Source organism: Bos grunniens, chromosome 2 (assembly GCF_055505025.1).
Source record: "Bos grunniens cultivar Pamir isolate PY7600 chromosome 2, Bosgru_T2T1.0, whole genome shotgun sequence".
In the NCBI taxonomy this organism is placed as follows: Eukaryota; Metazoa; Chordata; class Mammalia; order Artiodactyla; family Bovidae; genus Bos; species Bos grunniens.
The window spans coordinates 118382673-118404376 of record NC_141166.1 but is presented as its reverse complement, the minus strand read 5'-3'; the positions used below and the strand labels follow the sequence as shown (position 1 = coordinate 118404376).

General features: G+C 39.0%; 1 protein-coding gene and 1 non-coding gene across 49 annotated transcripts in view; both read right to left on the bottom strand.

Moving 5' to 3' along the window:
* The window catches only part of OSBPL6 (oxysterol binding protein like 6), a 217547-nt gene that overhangs the window by 28002 nt on the left and 167841 nt on the right, over positions 1-21704 (bottom strand). For 14 of the 48 annotated variants that reach the window (XR_015148130.1, XM_086359564.1, XM_086359554.1 and 11 more), the window contains 5 exons: positions 18448-18522; positions 12588-12753; positions 8969-9102; positions 8117-8140; positions 1601-1708 (listed from right to left, as the gene is read on the bottom strand). Coding sequence is in view for 43 of the 48 variants with exons in the window: in XM_086359564.1 (XP_086215690.1) it covers positions 1601-1708; positions 8117-8140; positions 8969-9102; positions 12588-12753; positions 18448-18522 (507 nt within the window). In the remaining 5 variants the exon portion in view is untranslated. The remainder of the gene's footprint in view (positions 1-1600; positions 1709-8116; positions 8141-8968; positions 9103-12587; positions 12754-18447; positions 18523-21704) is intronic. The other 34 variants (XR_015148141.1, XM_086359597.1, XM_086359685.1 and 31 more) reach the window with 5 other exon arrangements.
* On the bottom strand, positions 12183-12325 carry LOC147378639 (small nucleolar RNA SNORA79). The gene has a single exon (XR_015153935.1). It is a non-coding gene; the product is annotated as a small nucleolar RNA SNORA79 (small nucleolar RNA).

Here is a 21704-nt window from a genome sequence, read left to right as displayed (position 1 = left end):
CAAAAGGTGAGCAGATTTTAAATCTATGCTTAATTGACATTTACTGGATTGAATAACAGGTTGAGCCCCCAAAATAACCTGAATTGACTGTGGCGACAAGTTCCTTGCCATATGCTTTGGCCTGTCATTACTAGCCATATTCTAATCAGTATGCTACAACTCAAAAAGTATTTGTAGAAACCACTAGCGATATGCTAAGAAAACATTCTATAAGACTAATTTTTGAGACAGAATATATTGATATAAAAAGTCACTTTCCAATTTGATCATGAATTTTAGCCAATGAAACATATGACTAGTGAACCTTATTTCAAACTGTATTTTTATTCATACAATGATAGCAAATGATATTGCTTTCAAGAAAGCAATTTAAGTTGCAACCAGAAAAATAGGTAAGAGAACTATACATTTTAAACATCTAGTACATTTAGTACACATTTTAAATTGAAAAGAAGATTCAAACTGAGACTGTCAACTAATTTTTAATTGATAAAATTTTAGAAATATTCTAGATTCTGGGCAGTTGAGGGGGCATAAGTGTTATCAGAGATCACAGGACCCATGGAGGTGGATGGACACAGGTTCAGTAACTTACATCCAAGAGAAGCTGTCTGGGGATGGTATTTCTTAAGCAGTTAGATAGTAGAACCCTTTACCATTAGTTAAAACTCTCACCTGTTACATGTATTACTGTTCAAAGTACAAATTTTCCTGGCTAAAAATAATAATTTTATGAACATGTTAGTTGCTCAGTCATGTCTGACTCTTTGAGACTCTTGGACTCTAGCCCACCAGGTTCCTCTGTCCCTGGAATTCTCCAAGCAAGAATACGAGTGGGTTGCCATTCCCTTCCCAGGAGATCTTCCTGATTCAGGTATTAAACCTGGGTCTCCTGCATCGCAGACAGATTCTTTACCGTCTGAGCCACTGGAACTACACACTCACAGTAAGTCCAAATACTGAATGTTCTCCTATCCTCTTACTGTTTTTTCAAAAATTCTTCTGAAAAATGGAATAATAACAGCACCTACATCAGAGAGTTGTTGGGGGTATCAAAAGAGATAACACATGTAAAGTGGGTTAGCAATACCAAGCACATGGTAAGCATTCACTTGACACGTGTTAACCATTCATTATTAGCATCATCACCAGGAGCTGTAGCAGCACTAATAATATTTTCTTAGCAAGGTCAGGTGACTTCTCTCCTTAGAACTTTTAAAACAAACCTTTAGAAAACTTTAATTTAGCACCTTCTCTGCTAAAAGTGTTTGTTTCAACATTTCATGGACCATTAATGATAATGAATATTTCAAATGAAGAGTGACAGAAAAGTCACAAGCTGGAGTATACATAAATTAAATAATCAGTAGCATGAGATGAACACAGGAATAAATAAAAATAGACAACCGATCACCAACAATAAATGATGTCAAGCTCATGTATATCCTTCACTCCAAAGAACATTGAACTGTCAGCAACACAAGATTTATGCCGGGAATTGTATTAGTAGTGAAAGAACCTTATGAAAATAAATAAAAATATGCAGTAGGTGTAGATGCTACAAAGTAAGTATTCTATATCTTTTAAAAATGAATCTTACCTCATCAGGGCTAGGAATAATATTTACACTAACAACCTGATCACAAATAATAGATTCTGAATGTATTCTGTTCAACCGGCTCCTTAGTTCAGCATTCTGGTTGAGTGCCTTAAAATAACAAAAACCGCACATGTAATTGCAAGTTATTGAGCAAACATAAAGCAGAACCAGCACACAGGCACACTTTAGACAACAAAGTCTAGGATGCTTTTAGCTGTAACTTTTGGAGCCACCACAGGCCAGATCCCACCAGTAAGAAGGAAAGAAATGGCTCAGAGTTAAGGCATTCATTTTTTGCAATATAAGACTACTACTTAGTAGATTAGTGGGTTGAAAAGAGTTTAAGGATTTCATAAAATTGATTCATGGAATTTTCTCTCCTTTATAGTCAGGCCCACTATATCCAAGCCCAGTCTACCACCACATACATATAACATTTTATACCCTAGGATAAAAACTATTGATTCTTTTTTTTCCCTTTTTGGTTCCAGTTTCTAAAGTTTGGGTGTTGTTTCAAAGCCAGATGTCTTATAAATTATTTGTAAATGGAATGAACAATGAACTGGCTTTATATTTCATAGAGCTGTATTTTGACCTGGTGAAAGAAAACAGTTGTTGTGTTTCCATTTTCTAGGAGCACATAATTAATACTTGTGACAGTACAGCAGAACTAATTCAAGTGTAGACCAAAGCTGCCTTCCCTGGACAGTGTAGACACTGACAAGCATAATAAAGAGCATACCACAGAAAGGAAACTAAGCTGTCTGCATCTCATGATTCTTAACACACCCTAAATCAGCAGTGAAACACCATCTGCTGTACCCCAGTTTAGCGTGTGTGGTGGAAAGGGAACATATTTACATGAACATGGGCTCCCTATAGGGGCCCTGGGGACAGAGGCTCATGGATCACATCAGTGCATGGAAATCTGTTCCATATACAGAAGACACATGTAGCTGAATAGATTACACCAAGTAAGAGACCTTTGTGAGGACCAAGCCCAGTGAAAAGCTGGACTGCTCCTTTCCTTCCCATTAAATCTATCAATGAGAAGATGGAAGTGAATATTTCAGAAAGGAAGATAAATGTCAGGACTTACTGAAGAGTGAAGCTGCCCCAGGGAGTGAGGATTCTGCTTTTCTTCATAAGGAGTCAATGAATACACTAAACTGATACACACACAGATACAACAGCCTAACTCTAAATTTGTACCTATTCAATCACCTGGGATAAATGACAAACTGGCTAAACTTCACACTCGTATTGAGCGGTGCAGAGTTCTTGAGCATGGAGCATAGAACAGTCTCCCCTCTTTCCTTTCTGCTCAGCTTTTTTTTTTTTTTGGCTACTCTGTCCAGCTTATGGGATTTTAGTTCCCTGCTTAAGGATCAAACCCAGGGCCTTGGGAGTCAGAGTGCTGAGTCCTAACCACTAGACCACCAGGGAATTCCCTTGATTTTCTCTTTTCAAGGAGAAAATTCTTCACTCACAGCTTTCGGCTTTCATTTAAAGTCTTTAGAACCAGTCTGTAAAATACGTGTAAAACAGAATACATTTGGTCTTGTGGGCTGTCAGGTATTGATGGATTAAAGGTGGACACAGATCCTACCGTCATTACATTGCAGACAGGCAATATGTGTCCAGTTCGCTGAGCAAACAGGGATGTGTCAGTGAGAAAAAAGGTGATTACATTTTTAGTAAATAAATCATGTACTTCCCAGTACCTTTACATTCTGCAAAAGTGCTCAGGATCTTTTTCCTGAAACAAAATCTCAAACAGTTGAAATTTGAAAAAAAAGTACTGCCTCACTCCTATTCTTTGCAACTATATATGCTTATTTGTTCTTTCACTGTTTTTCTGTCCACAAGTGTACTGAAAGTCATCTTAGTTACTGATATAATTGGACCCAGATATATTTTGCTGTCTTGGAAGTAGGAGGCCTTGTACATTGTTTGATGGTTTTAATGGCAGAATCACATTCATGACTTCAGAGTTTCACACAAACCTCACCTAAGGGTTCCTCCAAAGTGACAACACCTTCTGCTGCCCCGGAACAAAGTTAACAAAACAACCCCACAAAAACTCATGGGCAAGGACGAGTAATTTTTTTAATTTTTTCCCCCCAGCAGGTGGGAGTTTAAAACACAAGTTTTCCATTTATAAGGACACTTGCAGAATTGCTTGCTCTGGATATTTAAGAAAGTTAAACTCCCATGTAATCTCTCATCTCATCTAATATTTATGAAATGTGATCCTGCCTACAGGTGTGTGTGAAGGCACCACAAGGTAGCCTCTAGCTGCTAATATCAATAGGACATGAATGTGTTCATCATATATATGCAGTGGTAGAAAAATGCTGTTACACAGCACAAAAAAGCCTGGAAATAAGTATTATTCCAACTCTGGCAACCCCGAGGGTGGAAAGTGTAAGCAGACGCAGAGCATGCAGCAGCCCGTTTGTGTGTGCCTTGCCAGGGCGGCTCCGCCTTTTGCCTCGGTCACACAGACTGCAGTGGGAGGTGGCTACAACCGGGCACCATGAGGACTCAGGACCACATTCGTGACTTCCCCCATTGAAGCTCACTACTGGTGATCGTTAACACAGAGGAGTCCAGGTGATGGCAGGAAGAATACACAGAAAGCAGCCAAGGAGCCTGTACGGTGGGAAGGCGAGGGAAAAGGAGGCAGGTCGCCAGCCACTGGCGCCAGCCCGTGAGCAAGAAAGCCATGGAAACCTGCGAGGAGTGACGCTGCTCTAGGAGGGGCAGATGCGGCCGAGGCCCAGCGGCAGGAAGCAGCCTCGGCTCAGGAACCATGCCTGGATTCCTTAGTAAGTCTCACACCTGCTTTCATGAGCGAGCTCAGGCCGCAGCACAAACTCTCCACAAGGCACGCTCACTTTCCCTCACCTCATACACACTCAAGTGCCATATACGCACGAAACACAGCATTCCTGACCAAGCTATGAAGGAAGTACCATCCTGAAGCTCTGAGGCAGAATGAATCGCCCAAATCCTCACTTCCTTGGCTGTTAACTACCATTTTCCCACCCCGGCAGACAATGGGTGAGAATTTACCTTAGAGTTGGGAGAGTCTGGTGTAGCAAATGCATTCTACTGAACGGAACTGCGGGTTCTGGGAAGATTTACTCTTCAGATAAAAGCAAAACTGGTTCAAAAGGAGTGAGGATGTGAGTATGCCAACTGTCAAAGCTAGAGCTATCAAGAATCAAATCATGGCTAGCTCTCAAAAATCACCTTGTTTTCTATTTTAAAATAAACAAATACTAAGATAGTGTATTTGGAAAATGCAAAAAAGGAGAAAAATATTTCTAAAAATTCATATCTTACCACTCAATCAACCGACTTTTGGTAGCTTGGTATATTTCTTTCTAGTTTTTTTCTTATGCATTTTTCACATTAAAAAAATGGGAACCCCCAAAAATGGGAACATACTGTACATCCTTCGCTATTTATTCTTGGTATACAGATATTTATTTTATGTTGCAAACTCTTCACAAATGTGACTTTAGTTAGCTGTGGAATAAGTGGTTATTTTCCTACTATTGGGCACTTATGATGTTGTTACTGATTTTTATTAGAACAAATAAAGCTGCCATGAATGTTTATGTGCATAGGTTTTCTACAGTCAGCGTTACTCCCTTAGATTACGCATATCAGCCATGAACCAAAGGACCAACGCATAAAACACTCTGAAGGTTTTAAATAAACATCATCAAATTATGCCCAAAATGACACTGATTTAAAGTTACTGGATAGCTAAAAAAAAATGTAAAGGATTCTATGAAGAATATCTTCATAAACAAATTTGGCCAACTCTCAGGAACTGTGAAATTCAGGAACAAATATATTTAAAACATTTACTCTAACATAGAATATTTATTTTGGATGTATAAAATGTTGTAGACAGGAAGGATGGTAAATACTATGCCTTGGATTTTAATTATGCTGCCATGTGCCGTAAGCCAATTTTTTGCTTACATTCCCATACATACCGCATTTCACTGATTCTAAGATGCACAGTTCTCAAAACTAACACCTCTGAAGCACTGGCCACTTTCACTGAAAGTGGTGTTTTCTTTCTTAGTAGTGCACAGAATGATGGCATATTGAATAGTGAATGCCATACTGATTTAATGAAATATAACACTTGTAGATGGAGTACAAGAATCATTGTACTGTTCACACTTGTATGAACCCAACACCCAAAGCATTTAGCACAAGTTGTGCACAAACTCTGGGGTCAGAAATCAAACTAGTAACAGTGACAAGCGTAATGCACTGAAGACAGACTCAAGTCACGCTGAGTCTTTTACTACAGTAATCTAGGGTGCTGAGTTTACATAGTCCTATTACGTATTATTTGATTTTGGTGTTTAGTACACAAAATTATAGCTGACGTGAAATCAAGTCATTTACAAAAGGAGAGATGCCACATAAAATACCGTGTCCTACAGATGTAAATCCAACATCTGTGCTGCCTTTCAGGTGTAAAAGTTTGCTTTTAAAGCTTCATGGGAGTAAAATATCAGAATTATGCATGTCTCTGTATACCTATAGATCAGGGATGAAATATTACTATAGAAGAGAAATTCATTACACTGTTCAGCCTTGCAAATCATTACACACTCAAGGCAGGTAACAATTTATGCTGAGCATGTAGTGAAAAATGCTAATTTTATATATTTTATTATGCTATGTGCCTTCTAAAAGGATGATGGAATTTGCCAAGTTGTTATATTTAAAAGCTTTATTGAAAAGCAGCATTTTAACCATTAGACATATATCAAATAGGACTTACGTCAAATAAAAAATAAGTTCCAAAATGTTAGACTAATCTAAGAAGTTATTTAAACAGTCTCTCTCCTTCCCTTTCTAGGAGGAGATTTGGCTTGGAAATCATTCATTTAAAAAAACCTGGGTTCTAACTGATGACATTTGAAAAAGGATCAACGATGTGTCTTTAGGCTACCTGAAATCACACTGTAATGTGAAATTATATTAATACAAAAACATACTCAAAACAGCTGTCTCAATATACTCAAGCTGTTTCAAATCTTGTTCAATCCTAAATCCTATATTTGAAGAAGCACAATGAGAATCATAGAGCTAGCCAACCAGGATGGCTACATCAGTTAATTGTTTCCTATCTTTAATGTCTCCCTATCTGTTAGTTCTTCCCCTTTATGATACAAACAAACTGAGGTGACTGTGAAATTTCAAGGCTGACTTTCAGTCCATATATCATTTACTGCTAAATCAGATCCTGTTAACCTTTTCGTTCTCAAAATTATCAAAACTCTTTCTTCTTGATCTCAGTGGTCATTGCTATGTAAATTCATCAGTGGTTTCCCCTGGCTTTCCATCAAAGGATTCTCTTTTCTTTTTTCAGCTTGTCCTTTAAATACTAATGTTTACTATGGCAGCACCCCCAACCTCTTTTCTTCTGACTGAAAACACAATTTATCAACAGCTATAAATTCACCAAGATACTGGGATATCCACATCTTTCTCTCCAGCTTGGGCTTCTCTCCTGAGCCCTAGAGCTCAGGAGAAAATGACCCCACCCAATGGGAAGGTATATACAGACACAAGGATGTAAACACAGCCAAAATGCTGTGCAACACAGAACTGGAAAAATGAATTCTCTAGTGGATAGGGTATAACTCTCTTTATGCTGCTACTGCTGCTCAGTCGCTTCAGTCATGTCCGACTCTTCATGACCCCATGGACTGTAGCCCACCAGGCTTCTCCGTCCATGGGATTCTCCAGGCCAGAACACTGGAGTGGGTAGCCATTCCTTTCTCCAGGGGATCTTCCTGACCCAGGGATAGAACCCAGGTCTCCCGCACTGCAAGTGGATTCTTAACCAGCTGAGCCACCAGGGAAGCCCATTCTCTGCCTTACCAAGAAGCAAATAAAAAGCAAGCAAGCAAGAAACAAGCACATTTTCTTATTTTTCCTCGTACAAGCTTATTTCATACCACTAAGCCTTCAATCGTTAGTACATCTGAATAAAACACTGCAACATGTAGGGGAACAAAAGTGTATTTGACACGTTTGCAAGATGACATACAAGATGCTTACTAGCCACTATTTTGATCTTTCTGACTTATGATCCTTTTTAGGGTCATGATTCAGTAGATCCATTAAGATGGACAAGGTGTTCAACAGATATATGACAGGAGATCAGGCCAGGGCAGACCATTAAAGTGTGCTTGTGAAGGAAGCCCTCTGCAAACTGGCACCCAGCTGCCGCTTTGAATGCGCAGGCTCTTGAGTTTCCAAGCAGCATATGTGCCTCAACTGACAGTGTTTAATGGCAAACAGCAGAAAGTGTGGCCCAGACAACAGCATTCAGTAACATGAAACTCAACACCGAAAAGAGGCTGACAGTTCAGGTACATAAAACACGGTGAGACGGTTTAGGTCTAATTTGCAGGAACGGAGGGAAACTGTTCAAGCAGGAGCTGACCCACATGGAAAACCACTTACCCAGGATTTGCTCGCTCCTTCGCTCTGATCCAAGGCACCAGGAAGTGAACAACATTTTATGTAATCACTGAGTTCTCACACAAAATCAGTGACAACATTGAAGTCTTAAAGGAAATTCTAAAGGTGCATTTATAGACACAGTGAAGAAAATATTTCAGAGGAAGTGGTCAGTTTTAAGAAAGCAGAAGTGTAGTTTTAAAGGATTTTTAACAGAAATTACAACCTTGAAATAGATAGGGATTTGATTAGTATTAATAAGATCAATATAATATATATTAAGTAATACATATTATAGTGTAAAATATATACTGAAATTTTAGAGTCTAGAACATATTATAGTGTAAAATATATACTGAAATCTTAGAGTCTGGATTCAGGGAACATAGACAGGAAGAAAATCCTAAGAGTGCAAATCAAAAAAGAAAAAAAAAAAAGTAATCAGTAGTTTTCAACAGGTTAAAATGCATCATAAGTAGGAAAAATACTAAGTGTGGACGATCTGGTAGATTTTGTCTGACGCTGGATTGGACATAATCTGGAACACAGTTTACATGTGTAGGTAAATCATGTATAAACGCATTAGTTTTTTAAACCAGGGATGGCCTTATAAGACCACAGAGGGGCATTAAAATCAGCCAAAAAAGAATTTATGTTTGCAAGCAAGTTTGGTTGATTGTCACGCTTACCTTGATATCTTTTGGAAGAAAAGTGATATAGTTTAATACTGACACTGCGATGGCTGGGGGGATTTCAGACAGATGTGCCATTCCCATGATGGACTGTCTCCACCCCCATCGCTGGCTTGCAGGGTTAGAAATACGTCCTGAGAATAATACAAACACTCTCATTTACCTGCGACAGTGACTGTCGGAGTCGCGCCATCTGCGTGCTGTGGCCTTTATTGTGATCCTGCTCAGAAACCATCTGCTTCAGCTTCTCCTTCTCTATAGCTATGCTATTAAATGCAGACTTCAAAAGAGAATGCACTGTGTGGGGAGAAAAGTAAGAGACAAGGATCAAATGGATCCAGAAAAATAACAGAATTATAGACTTCTCAGCACTTGTAACTCATTCGTGGATATTTTCTGGAAAGGTTATGTTACAGTCTAATTGAAAGTCAGCCTTAAAATGGAATCTACCAGACTATCTAAATACAAAACAAATATGGGAATGGTAATTAATCAGGATGAAAGTTTTAGCATTTCGTACCAGATAAGTCAACGAAGACTTGGAAGCAGCATATAAAATACCAATTTTTAAATTTTAATACTTAGAAAGTAACCTATAATTCTTAGAAGGAAAAGGGAACAAGTTTTACTCTGCCACAGTTGATGATAATATTTGAGCAGTTATGTGTACAATGACATCTCATGCAAATAATTTAGAACTATCAAATTATCACCCCAAAGTGTGCATCCAAAAAAGGGCATTTTATGAGTCTTGCAAATATAAATCAAACAGCTGTTTTAGAAGTTGGAGCTAGTTCTCTTTGTGGTAGGAAATGATTTGGTCTTTTTTTTTTTTTTTAATATTTATCAGAGTATCATTGATTTAAAATGTTGTGTTAGTTTCTGCTGTATAGCGAAGTAAATCAGTTATATAAATAGACATATATCTGCTATTTTTTAGATTCTTTTCCCATATAGGTCAATACTGAGTACTGAGTGGCACCCCTTGTACTATACAATATGTCCTGACTAGTTACCTATTTTATATACAATAATGTAGATATGTCAATCTCAATCTCCCAATTTATCCCTTCCCTCTTCCCCCGCTGGTAACCATAACTTTGTTTTCTACATCTGTGACTCTATTTCTGTTTTGTTGAAATGAATAGGTCTTAAGAATAACACTTGCATTACCTTCTCAGCCAAAACCATCATGATGTCAAAAGTGCTTTCAAAGAGTACAAACTACCAGTTATAACATGAATACGTTCTGGGAATCTAATCTGCAGGATGGTTATAGTTAACCATACAGTATTATTTACCTGAATTTGTTAAGAGAGTAGATCTCAAATGTTCTCACCACAAAAACGAAATGGTAATTATGTGACATGTTGGAGATATTAGCTATCCTATGGTAGTAATTATTTTGTAATATATAAGTATGTCAAATCAACATACATACCTTGAACTTATACAATGTTACACGTTCATTTTATCTCAATAAAGCTGGAAATAAAGTAAAACAAAATAAACGCAACTGAAAACAACCTCCACCCTCATTTCTGCATACCTAACAACAGACATTTGTATGTCTGGCAGTCTTTAATTTTGAAACACAAAAATGTTGAATTTCCAACTCTTATCTTTATAGTAACAGCTTCTGCAAAATGTAAAGTCTTCTGAAATAGGGATTTCCTTGTAAGAGAAAGGTTATTTTCAAAAGAAGTGGAAAAATGTAGCAGAAAATAGTGACCAGAATTACACGGGAAAAATAATGGGATCATACAGAATGTACAATTAATTCACTGATTTATGTGCTACGTTCTAGTTGTCATCAATTTTAAGGTAATAACTTGATAGCTGAAATACATTAACCCAACTAGCAGCTCTAAAAGTGGATTCATTCATTTCAAAATCCGTAACTTCTCCTAAAGAATTCACTCAATAGTCATCTAAAAGCCACCTTTTCCCCCAAGCACAGCTGAAAAGAAAATACGCTGTTTCAACAAAAGCTTTACAAGTCTGTTGAAACTTGGATTACCTAAAAGCCTCAGGAGTGCAACCAAATACATAAAGCTTTCCTGGGGCTACCTTCAAACTTATCCATCTTCCTTTAGAAGCTGTGCTATATTTAATTCACACATTTGTTGCCTCATTTTACCTGTTCCTACAATCTCGCATTAAAAGCAAAAGTTACTGGCTTCCTGATCATAAATCTACGCTGTTACATAAATAATTTAGCATTGTTCTAGTCTAATGACATGATTAGCATCCGGCTAAGACATAATAAAAATGCTCAAGGAGTAAAACAGGTGAAAGAGAGTTGGCCTTACAGAATCTCAACTGAAAAATCAGTTGAAAAAGAAAGTGGGTGGGGGAGAAGATTTACTTTAGCTGCTTCAGGATGGTGGAATTAAAGAACTCTCTGGTAGCACATCCTTGCTGATGGTTTGAGAGTATGCATTTTTGTTGACTTCAGCTTTCTCAGAAACACCCTCAGGGTGCACCTCTTCCTTTCCCGAGTCACTAGGCTTTTGAATATTATGGGGGGTGGTACTTGAGACGTTCCACTTAACACACATTTTCAAGAATACTTTATAACCTATTGCCAGCAGCCCCAGAGGAAATAAATGTGAAAAATTCATAATGAGGTGTTAGTGACTGAAAACAACACAATGTCTTTCTCCTAAAGATTACAATTTCAAAAGACAATGACTGGGGAGGCACTATTATAAGGTAAAAAATGAATTTCAGTGGCTGAAATTTAGATACTTTAGCATTAAGGGGAGGGAATTAATTTAGGAGCTGTGGCTCTTCCTGGCGAACACGGTCAAGACTGTCCAGTCCACTTGCTCTCTACTCTCCTGCTCTCTGTGCCTGATGAGAGCAGTTGAGCTTCTGTAACATGACTTACTGAACATCTAACATCAAAAAAGAGACTCCAAGGTGGGCTGGATGTCCACTCCCCTCTAATCTGGACTAGCAGTGAAGGGACAATGTTCCAGACCCAGAGCTGGCCACTTCCATTGCAATCCACTCCACTTGGAGCCCTGAGCTGCCCTGGAAGGGGAGGGGAGAGGGACAGAGTTGTGTGCAGCCTCCTAGCTGTCTAACCAAAGTGCCAGTGAAGCCCCCTTGAACCATTCAGCCAGGCTTCCAGCTGAATACCACAGATGGAGTCCAGCTGATGCCACGGAGGACAGAGGAACTGCTTAGCTGAGCCCTCTTGATTCCTTACCAACAAACTGTAAAGTAAAATCAGTGAGTGCCATTTAATTAAAAAAAAAAAAAAGGTTTCAAACAGAATCTGCTAACTCACAAGTATGTATGACATGATAAAAAAAGATGCTGAATAGTATTGTGGGCTTGTCTGCCTACCATATCTTATTTTTCTCCCTAAGTGTTTGACTCTGCAAATTCAGAGAATAAGTAGACAATCCCGTTACCCTAATATTCTCTGAGTGAAGAAAAAGCAAATTTTATTATATGATGACCTAAAACCTTAATGTCAGGCCTGAAGGCAATAGGAGGAACATCATCAAAGATAACACCTTTTTAGTCTTTCTGCCTTTACTCACCCTCAATAATGCTTTCTTTCCTCAGTCAAAACTGAAACCCTATGATGTGCATTTTCCCAGGAAGCAGTCATCATATCCCACTGTGTTTTATCTATAGAACTGCAATAAGTATATGAACCATTTGACCTTGCCACCATGACCACCTAGACAAGGGTAAGAGAATGAATGGCAACTTCCCATCAAGGAAGAGAGCCACTATAAAGGGCACATTACACTTATTGTTACCTTTCTGTGCAATTAGACAAAATTCTTCTTGAAGCTTTGTATAATCCGTTGAACTTTCCAGAGGGTCTGTGAGGTGGCTAGGGGGGGTCTGAAATTCAATATCTGCACAAAGGTTGGGGTTGGAGGAATGCAAGCGAACTGGGGACATGGTGGCACTGAAAGGAACCTGGAAAGGGAGGACACAAATAATTAAAGAGCAGCAGCACACTGTCCCACAATCTCTTACACAGAAAAGATGTATCCTGTTCTCCAAAACAACAGATTCCTCTCTGATGACACACTTGGAGACAGTACTCATCTATTCTGCAGGTGGTTCGGGTGGGAGGGAATCCCAGTTTCCCGTAGTTGATTTAGTACTGCTACTGACTCACTGGCTGTTCACTGTCACGGGGAGAGACGATGACAAAATGACAGGAAGAAGAGGCATAATCCCAGACAGGCTTCAGCTCTGAACCCACTGAAACAATACTGGCAGAAAGCAATCTGAACTGTGACCTTCTCTCACAAAGGCTGGGTATTCAAGTCAGAGGGCTCTTTATGCTGACTTCTTTCTGAGCCTGGAGCAAGAATTCACTGAACAGGTAAAAATTCAAGAGGTGCATATACAGAAAGATTCACTTGCTCCACTGTCATTAGATAAAACATAAGTTTAATACTACATATAATAATGGCTTAAAGAGACCTGCAATTAAATTTGAAATTGATTTATCAAAATACATCTGTAAATGAAATATTATATAAATTACTATAGTTACTTTTGTATATGACACACAACTCTGTTACATACATGAACGTGGCTTATCAACTGGCCAAAAAGCATTAAGTAAAATAAAGTCATACTACTATAGATTTTCCCAAATGGCTAGAGGCTCTCTTGCCCTTGGATTTGGGCTAGGCTTCTGATGGGTGGGGGCAAAATACTCCTTCTCTCTCCTTCTAGAAGCTTCTACCTGACCATTATAAAATGCTGTCAGCCAACCATTCTTGGAGAATGAGAACGCCAATTCCTTTTGTAAATCAGATCACTAGTAACCTCCCCTAATTCTTACTACACAGATATGCATTCAATAACCTTCAAGAACCAGACTTAGATGCCTCCATAAGCTGAATTTTGTATAAATTAAAAGCTAATTCACATCCTCTATCTAACAGAAAATACGCTGTAGGAGGAAGGAACCAATATTTCATCTGATGTATAGATATGCTAGAACCTCTTCCTTTCCTCATTTTTTGACTTAGCTGTAAATCTCATGATAGAAAAAGGGAGGCGAAGGGGCAAGAGGGAGCAAGCAAGCATGTGCACAGAAGACATAGAGGATGGAGGGGAGGGAGAGACCCCCAAAAATCTAGCCTGAGCTGCAGTTTGTGGGTCTGGGTGATGGCAATTGAGACTTAAGAGGGTCCTTAGGATGCAGCTTGGTCCTGGCAAGGAGTTATTTATCTCAAAAGATATTCAGGCTTCCCAGGAAAGAAAGAGGGAATGAAGCTTTTCCTCAGATTCAGCTAAGCTAAGCCTAGTAATCTAGGATATCTGAAGCACTTGTTACCTGGAGACATCAGAGTAACTCTTTCTCATCCTCCATGGGGGTCTTGGCTACACTGGGCTGGGAGGTGTCAACAGCTTGTTTATCTCATTAGGAACTGAATTTCTGACTCTTCCAGAGAATAGATACTAAAGTGCAGATAACCCATTTGAGAAAATGGAGTCCTTGGGTTCAATAATTTGCTGGAATCCTATCCTGGCAACTTTGTGACAATAACGATTGAGGTTTTCTAGGACATCTATAAAGGAATGGGATGATTTATGTAGAAGAATGTTTGAAGATAGATAAAGAAAATTGCTGACCATGACTGTGGTGATGTTAAATCTATTAATAGAAAGAGCAGACAGCCCAGGGCCCTCTAGGAGGGACAGAGAGAGTCCATGGAAATACTGGTGATGAGGAGGTCACGGGTGGAGACTGTGACTTGAGGAAAGAGACAAACCAAGGAGTTTGCAGATTTAAGGATGTGGTTTCAGGATACAAGGAACCAGGAGAGCATTTGAGAAAAAGGAATGTAGGTGTTTGATGGTGGAAAATGAAATGTGTTGAGGATCATGTAAAAGGGTTTTATCTGCACTCAGGAACCCTAACACTCCAGGGACTAACACTGTGTAGGAGAGTGCTCTCCTCCCTTGAGTACATAGGGAGAGGCCCGGGTGCAGCGGAGGCCTAGGGAGTCCAGTGAGGACACAGACTTGCTCCTAAGATAAAGGCCTCTCTATTAAAAGTTCAATCAGACGCTGAGAAGAAAAACATGGCAAACAAGGGCGAGAAAGAGAACAGCAGGTATAAGGAAGACACTGAGCATACACAACTCACAGGGCCCACGCAGACAGTCTTCTGCTGCAGTTACTCCGCATCATGTGCACAGGGGTGCCTGTGGGGAGCACCGAGTGCACTGGGACTCCCAGGGTTCCCCCGTGGGGAGGTGCTAGTGTTTCTCTTTTCCATCCCCCTATTCTGATGGGTCTGGCTGATGGCATAAGTGGGCCATCATGGACATGCGTGCTAAGAATCAACAAGAACAAATCTCAGAAACATCTTGGGTGTACTTATCTTTGGGAGCAATCTCAGCTGCCCTAACACATCTGAGTTGGGCAAGGAGAACAAGTGACTGGAGCCTCCTGGGAGAATTCCAGATAAAAAGCACCAGCAGGATAGGATAGACTCAAAACATGTGGGCTGACTTCCAGATGTTCAAGCTGGTTTTAGAAAAGGCAGAGGACCAGAGATCAAATTGCCAACATCCACTGGATCATGGAAAAAGCAAGAGAGTTCCAGAAAAACATCTATTTCTGTTTTACTGACTACGCCAAAGCCTTTGACTGTGTGGATCACAATAAACTGTGGAAAATTCTGAAAGAGATGGGAATACCAGATCACCTGACCTGCCTCTTGAGAAACCTACATGCAGGTCAGGAAGCAACAGTTAGAACTGGACATGGAACAACAGACTGGTTACAAATAGGAAAAGGAGGACGTCAAGGCTGTATATTGTCACCCTGCTTATTTAACTTATATGCAGAGTACATCATGAGAAACGCTGGGCTGGAAGAAGCACAAGCTGGAATCAAGATTACCAGGAGAAATATCAATAACCTCAGATATGCAGATGACACCACCCTTATGGCAGAAAGTGAAGAAGAACTCAAAAGTCTCTTGATGAAAGTGAAAGAGGAGAGTGAAAAGGTTGGCCTAAAGCTCAACATTCAGAAAACAAAGATCATGGCATCTGGTCCCATCACTTCATGGGAAACAGATGGGGAAACAGTGGCAACAGTGTCAGACTTTATTTTTCTGGGCTCCAAAATCACTGCAGATGGTGACTGCAGCCATGAAATTAAAAGACGCTTACTCCTTGGAAGGAAAGTTATGACCAACCTAGATAGCATATTCAAAAGCAGAGGACATTACTTTGCCAACAAAGGTCTGTCTAGTCAAGGCTACGGTTTTTCCAGTGGTCATGTATGGATGTGAGAGTGGACTGTGAAGAAAGCAGAGTGCTGAAGAATTGATGCTTTTGAACTGTGGTGCTGGAGAAGACTCTTGAGAGTCCCTTGGACTGCAAGGAGATCCAACCAGTCCATTCTGAAGGAGATCAGCCCTGGGATTTCTTTGGAAGGAATGATGCTGATGCTGAAACTCCAATCTTTGGCCACCTCACGTGAAGAGCTAACTCACTGGAAAAGATCCTGATGCTGGGAGGGATTGAGGGCAGGAGGAGAAGGGGATGACAGAGGATGAGATGGCTGGATGGCATCACCAACTCGATGGACATGAGTTTGAGTGAACTCCGGGAGTTGGTGATGGACAGGGAGGCCTGGCATGCTGCAATTCAGGGGGTCTCAAAGGGTCGGACACGACTGAGTGACTGAACTGAACTGAACTGAATTTTAGTTTTGGGAGGAGGAATGACAGGGAGTTAAGGGGAACCACTGCAGTCAAAGGAACAGGAGGGCTGAGTCGCCAATGACAAGTCGCTGAGATGTGGGTGAGGAGGCCGAGGGAGGCAGAAATGATTGTGTTAGATCCTGCTAGATGTTATTCTGCTCCGGTATGGAATTAAAAGTACAGATCCTAGAAGGTTTACGAGTCCCCATTTTCTCTAATTATTCCTGCATACATGACTAAACGTGCCGGCATTGCTCGTTAGTTGCTTTAAGTTATTCTTCACCTCTGTCGTCACCATTTCCCTGGGGGGAAGGTGAGCAGTAATTCTTCCTTCTTTCAAAATCTTTTTCTCTCGCACTTCCAAATAAAAAAATATAAACCTATTCTAGTCAAATAGGTTCCAACTTCAGTTTTATTATATTCATTATATATTTATCTGCAATTAAAAAATGAACATAGTAGACATACAATCACTTCCCTCATGCCATCTTAGAAATATATTATTTAAGGAAACATTTGTATTTTCATAAAATGACTGACCTTTCCTTTCCATACTGAGATACTGTTCTCTAATAATCAGTTGGATTTCTGAATTTTTAAATAAAAGGTTACATTTAAGAATTTTTAAATTGATTTTACATGTATTTATTGTCAGAATCTGCTACCGTGTCAGTATTAGATACTTTATTCATCTTATTTGAATACATGTGTAAGATAGCCACTAACTGTGAAATCAATTTAAAATATTTCTTTGTTCAAATGTTCACAGAACTGTTTCAGTCACTTCGCTAATAAATTCCAAGTCACTAGTTCATTTCATAATCAAAATCATTTCTGTCTCTCAAACAATCCAGCTAAGTACCCACATATAAATCAAGAGTCAGTCACTAGTTACGAAGCATAAAACCAACAATCCATACACCAATATCCATTCTTCTTGAATGCAACCAAAATCTTTTCATATTTTTCAGCAATTTTAGTCTTAAAATACACCAGCAGCAAGAGCAAGACTATAAATCAAGAAATATTATATAATAGCCAAAAAACTAATGTTTGCTATGAACTCAGAACTCTGTATTTACACAGTTGATAGGATATTATGATTATGATTAAGCACATATTAAGATGTATTTTTATCCAGCATATGGTTCTTGTGTTTACATATTCTATTTCATATTCCATGTGGATAGTTCACTATTCTAAGCAAGCTTTGATTATCTGCCTTATATATCTCAATACTTCATCTATCCGCCTAATATCCATACTATTCTCTCTTAAAAAAAAAAAAACAAACAAACCAACATCTAGATGTGAATTAAACACCATTTAACTTTGTGGTTTTCTCCTTTCCACACTATATTTTCTGATTTTCAGCTCAATATTCTTTCCAGGAAACAATTTTCCTTTGCTAAGTGTAAGTTTGCATAGCCACTGAGAGAGCATCAAAATTCACCTTTTTGTACCCTCTCATTTCTTTATCCTCACATCCTTTTCAAACAGTCACATTGTGACCAAAACAGCACAACTTATGTCTGTAGTAACTGACTTTTATTAGAAAAACCGAAATCAGTTAGCAAAGGTTCTAAGATCAGGATGGCAAACAACCACACCAAACAAAAACCAACCTCTCCCAAAACCCACACCATGTAAGAAAATCCCACATACATCCTTGAATTTAAACTGTTTCTAACACTGAGAGTAGGAGTAGAGATCTGGATTACATGATAGTTTTCCATTGCAAACCCAAACGCCTGTGTGCGTGAGAGGCCTGCCACGCAGACAGTCAGAGAACATGTGCGAGCTCTGCCAACCCAGGAGGGCTGTGCTGGATGCACCCCCGCGAGCGGCACCGTTAGCGCAGGGGATGGCACCAGTACAGCTTCTCATTCTCTTTAAGCACCCACTGGAGGTTGAAATCCACTCACTGTTGTAGCCACTGCTGCTGCTAGCCTCTGCCGGCGCCGAGTTGTGCTGAACTGGCCCTTCGCAGATGGCCCTTCCTGACAGTGAATGAGAGGAGAGGAGGGAGGAGAAAACACGGGACAGGGGGAGGGGGGGATATGGGAGAATGAAAGATAATCAGACAAGGGAGAGGGAGAATTTTTAACTGCAGTTGACTTTTGCTAAATCTTAGCATTGAAAAGAGCTTGAAGGAGCAGTCACGCCATGAGAAAAGTTTATCATGGCAGACCACCCAAACACTTATATCTATTTGCTGAACATAACCCCTACCCCAAAAGGAGATGGAAAGTTATGAAGAGATGAAGAGCTTATGATTTTAAGGTAAAATCAATGTACCTTTTGTTTTATTCATGCAATGCCATGTTATATGAAGCCAAAAGGCATTCAGTAAATGGAAGCAAAGGAAAAAATAAGTTCAGGGGAAGGTGACTAAATAAATAATATGCAAAGGCTAAAACAAACAGGTTGTAATGAGAGCCTTCTGTTGGCCAGGAAGAATTGTTTGTTTCTTGCTGGGAGGAAAAAGTAAGGGGAAGGATACTAGGAATATTCAACTCCCCACTTTCTCTCCTCCTATAAAGGTCTCTGGGATTCAGTATTAAGAATGGTATTGGGATTTTCTGACTGAAGAATTTTCCAAGGAGGAAGCCAGTCCCCATAGAATAGGAAGGTAAACCTCAATGTCCTCAGAGTGTTGGGACAACACCTATAAAAATCAGCTATGAAAACCTGAAGGCATATGTTTCATTTAGTGATGTGCCAGTAGAAGACTCTTAGAGCTTTTCTTTCTTTCTTCTCTTTTTGGTGGACAGGATTAAGGGATAATAATATTTCCTTCTAATCAACTCAACTGTGCCTGCATTTGACAGACCCTGACTCTTCAAGGTTGTGAGAATTAATTTCAGTTCCAATTAGCTGAAATGTTTTCAGAGTCACATAACAGTCAGACTGAGGAAAAAAAAAAAAAAAAACCCCAGCATGGCTGTGTTAGTCTTTTTGGACAACAGAAAAATATTTTAAATTCTTATATCTCCAATTCTCTTCAAATTTTCCAAATTACATTCACATTTCTCTTCCATCTTCACAAGTCCTTTGTGTACATATATGTATATGATTATTAAACACAAACACACATACATAATCTGTGTCAGACAAAACATTTCTATATAAAATGTCTTTATGCCTACTGTGGTTAAAAAAAAAAATGAGAAAGAATGTAGTTTTACTCTTCAGTGTAATTTGAGCATCTGTGAGATCCAGGATGAATGAATGACAACAGATATTTATCTGCTACCCCATACCTCATTCTCTCCAATATCTAGGGACCTAGTATTTAATTCATGCTATTAGCAACACGGGAAATCTAGTAGTAATCTCTTCTCCAACAACCCTTATAAAATAATTCTCTTCTTGCCATCCTCCACTCATTTAAAACACAACCAAACTGTTTTATTGCATAATGATGATACCGAGATTTTTATTAGAACCAGAAATTTGAACTTTGGGACACAGGGAATATCTTTCCTAATAGGTAATTCCACAGAGACTTCTAGGACACCTATTGCCTCCAGTGAATTACTCAATGGATTCTTGAGCTAGCTTGCCAGTAGCTTCATGTAGAAATGTGGTCCAAATTTTAACATTCACATTCAAATCAATAGTGTACTTATGTAAGAATAAGCAGTCAAACATCTCGTTTAACATGTTCTTCAGTTTTTACTTTTTTGAGGTCAATTTTTTAAATGATCTATTTTATAATTATCTCTGTGTATTAAAAATTACAACTACAGAATGCTAAAGACCAAGTTCCATAAAACAAGATCCATAACAACAACAGAAATAACAATGACCACCGCCACCAGCACCACAAGATAGTTTAAATTTCCTCCATAAATGGCTGGTGGACTAAACGTTCCAAATGATGGAGAAGATGAAAAATCAGCCATTTACAACAAATAGCCTCGCATTCAGAGAAAGTGATGCAAGTAGTGAGACAATTACGAACTAAAAACAAATACTTGGAACCATGAGATGCAGTTCTAATGGTCAAAAAACATTTAAAACAGGAGGAGGAAATATGCATATTTAATCCATCACAGCAAAAATAAATGCTATGCTGTTCTGTAGGTAAAAAACTGATGAGTAATGACATTCATATCAGTCATAGTCATCGCTGGCTGATTTTTATGGTTCCCCAGTAAGGTATGATGGTGAAGAAACTTCTGGTAACTTCGCAGTGATAGAGAATGAGCATTCTAAGGGGTCTTGGAAGGTCGCTGGTTTGAGTGAGCAGAAAAAGTCTAGGAGTTGTACTAAATTCTGTAGCATTCACCCTACGATCCTTTGTTTTACCAATTCAAGTGGAAGTGAGGTTTTTATGGGAACAATTAACAGCTTACCACCACCCCTTCATCTATTTATTTCCACTGGAGTTGGAACTAAATTTCCTACTTTTGAAAGTTTAACACTTTCTTTGAGTATGGGGATGAAATGATTTCAATTCTCCCCCAAATGACTGAACTAGAATCACAAGGGCCATTTTGCCACTCTCTGGCAAAATAGAAACAAGGCAACAGAACATAAATGAAACTTTAAGAACAAACAATCAACCCCAAAATGTGATATAAATATGAAAGAAGAATATTGTCCTGCTTTTTGAACAACTGCTTTTGATGATTAAAAAAAAAGAAAAACCTTCATCAAACTCTCCACACAGTGAAAAGCACAGCCTGTGAATGGGAGGGTTATTCAGAGTGGCATTCTGTTTCCTTCAGGAAAAAAGACTCAGTGACTGTGGTGGTCCTCGAAACTGTAAGAAGACAGCCAGTGTTACTGTGCTCACTCACTGAGAACCAACCTACTCCAGACCGTACTTGTGAATGGCAAATGTTCAATGGGCTATCTTATAAAACACAGATTGAAATGGTATCTACCCACAACTGTGCATGTTCCTATGATGCTGGCCTTCTCCAGTTTTTCTATTTACAATTAAGGTTCTCTTTCCCTGCCTATGATAACCATAGATACTATGTTTTAAAAATACACACACAAAACTAGACAATCACTTGCTCAAAAATATGGTACTCTGGAAAGCAATTTTAGGCAATTTCCTTGTGAAATCATTTGGCACATTTGTCTCTACAGTATTAATTTTTTGAATAGAAGGGAAAAAACAGAAAAACATACTGAACAAAAGACCACAAAAAATTGTGTTCACACA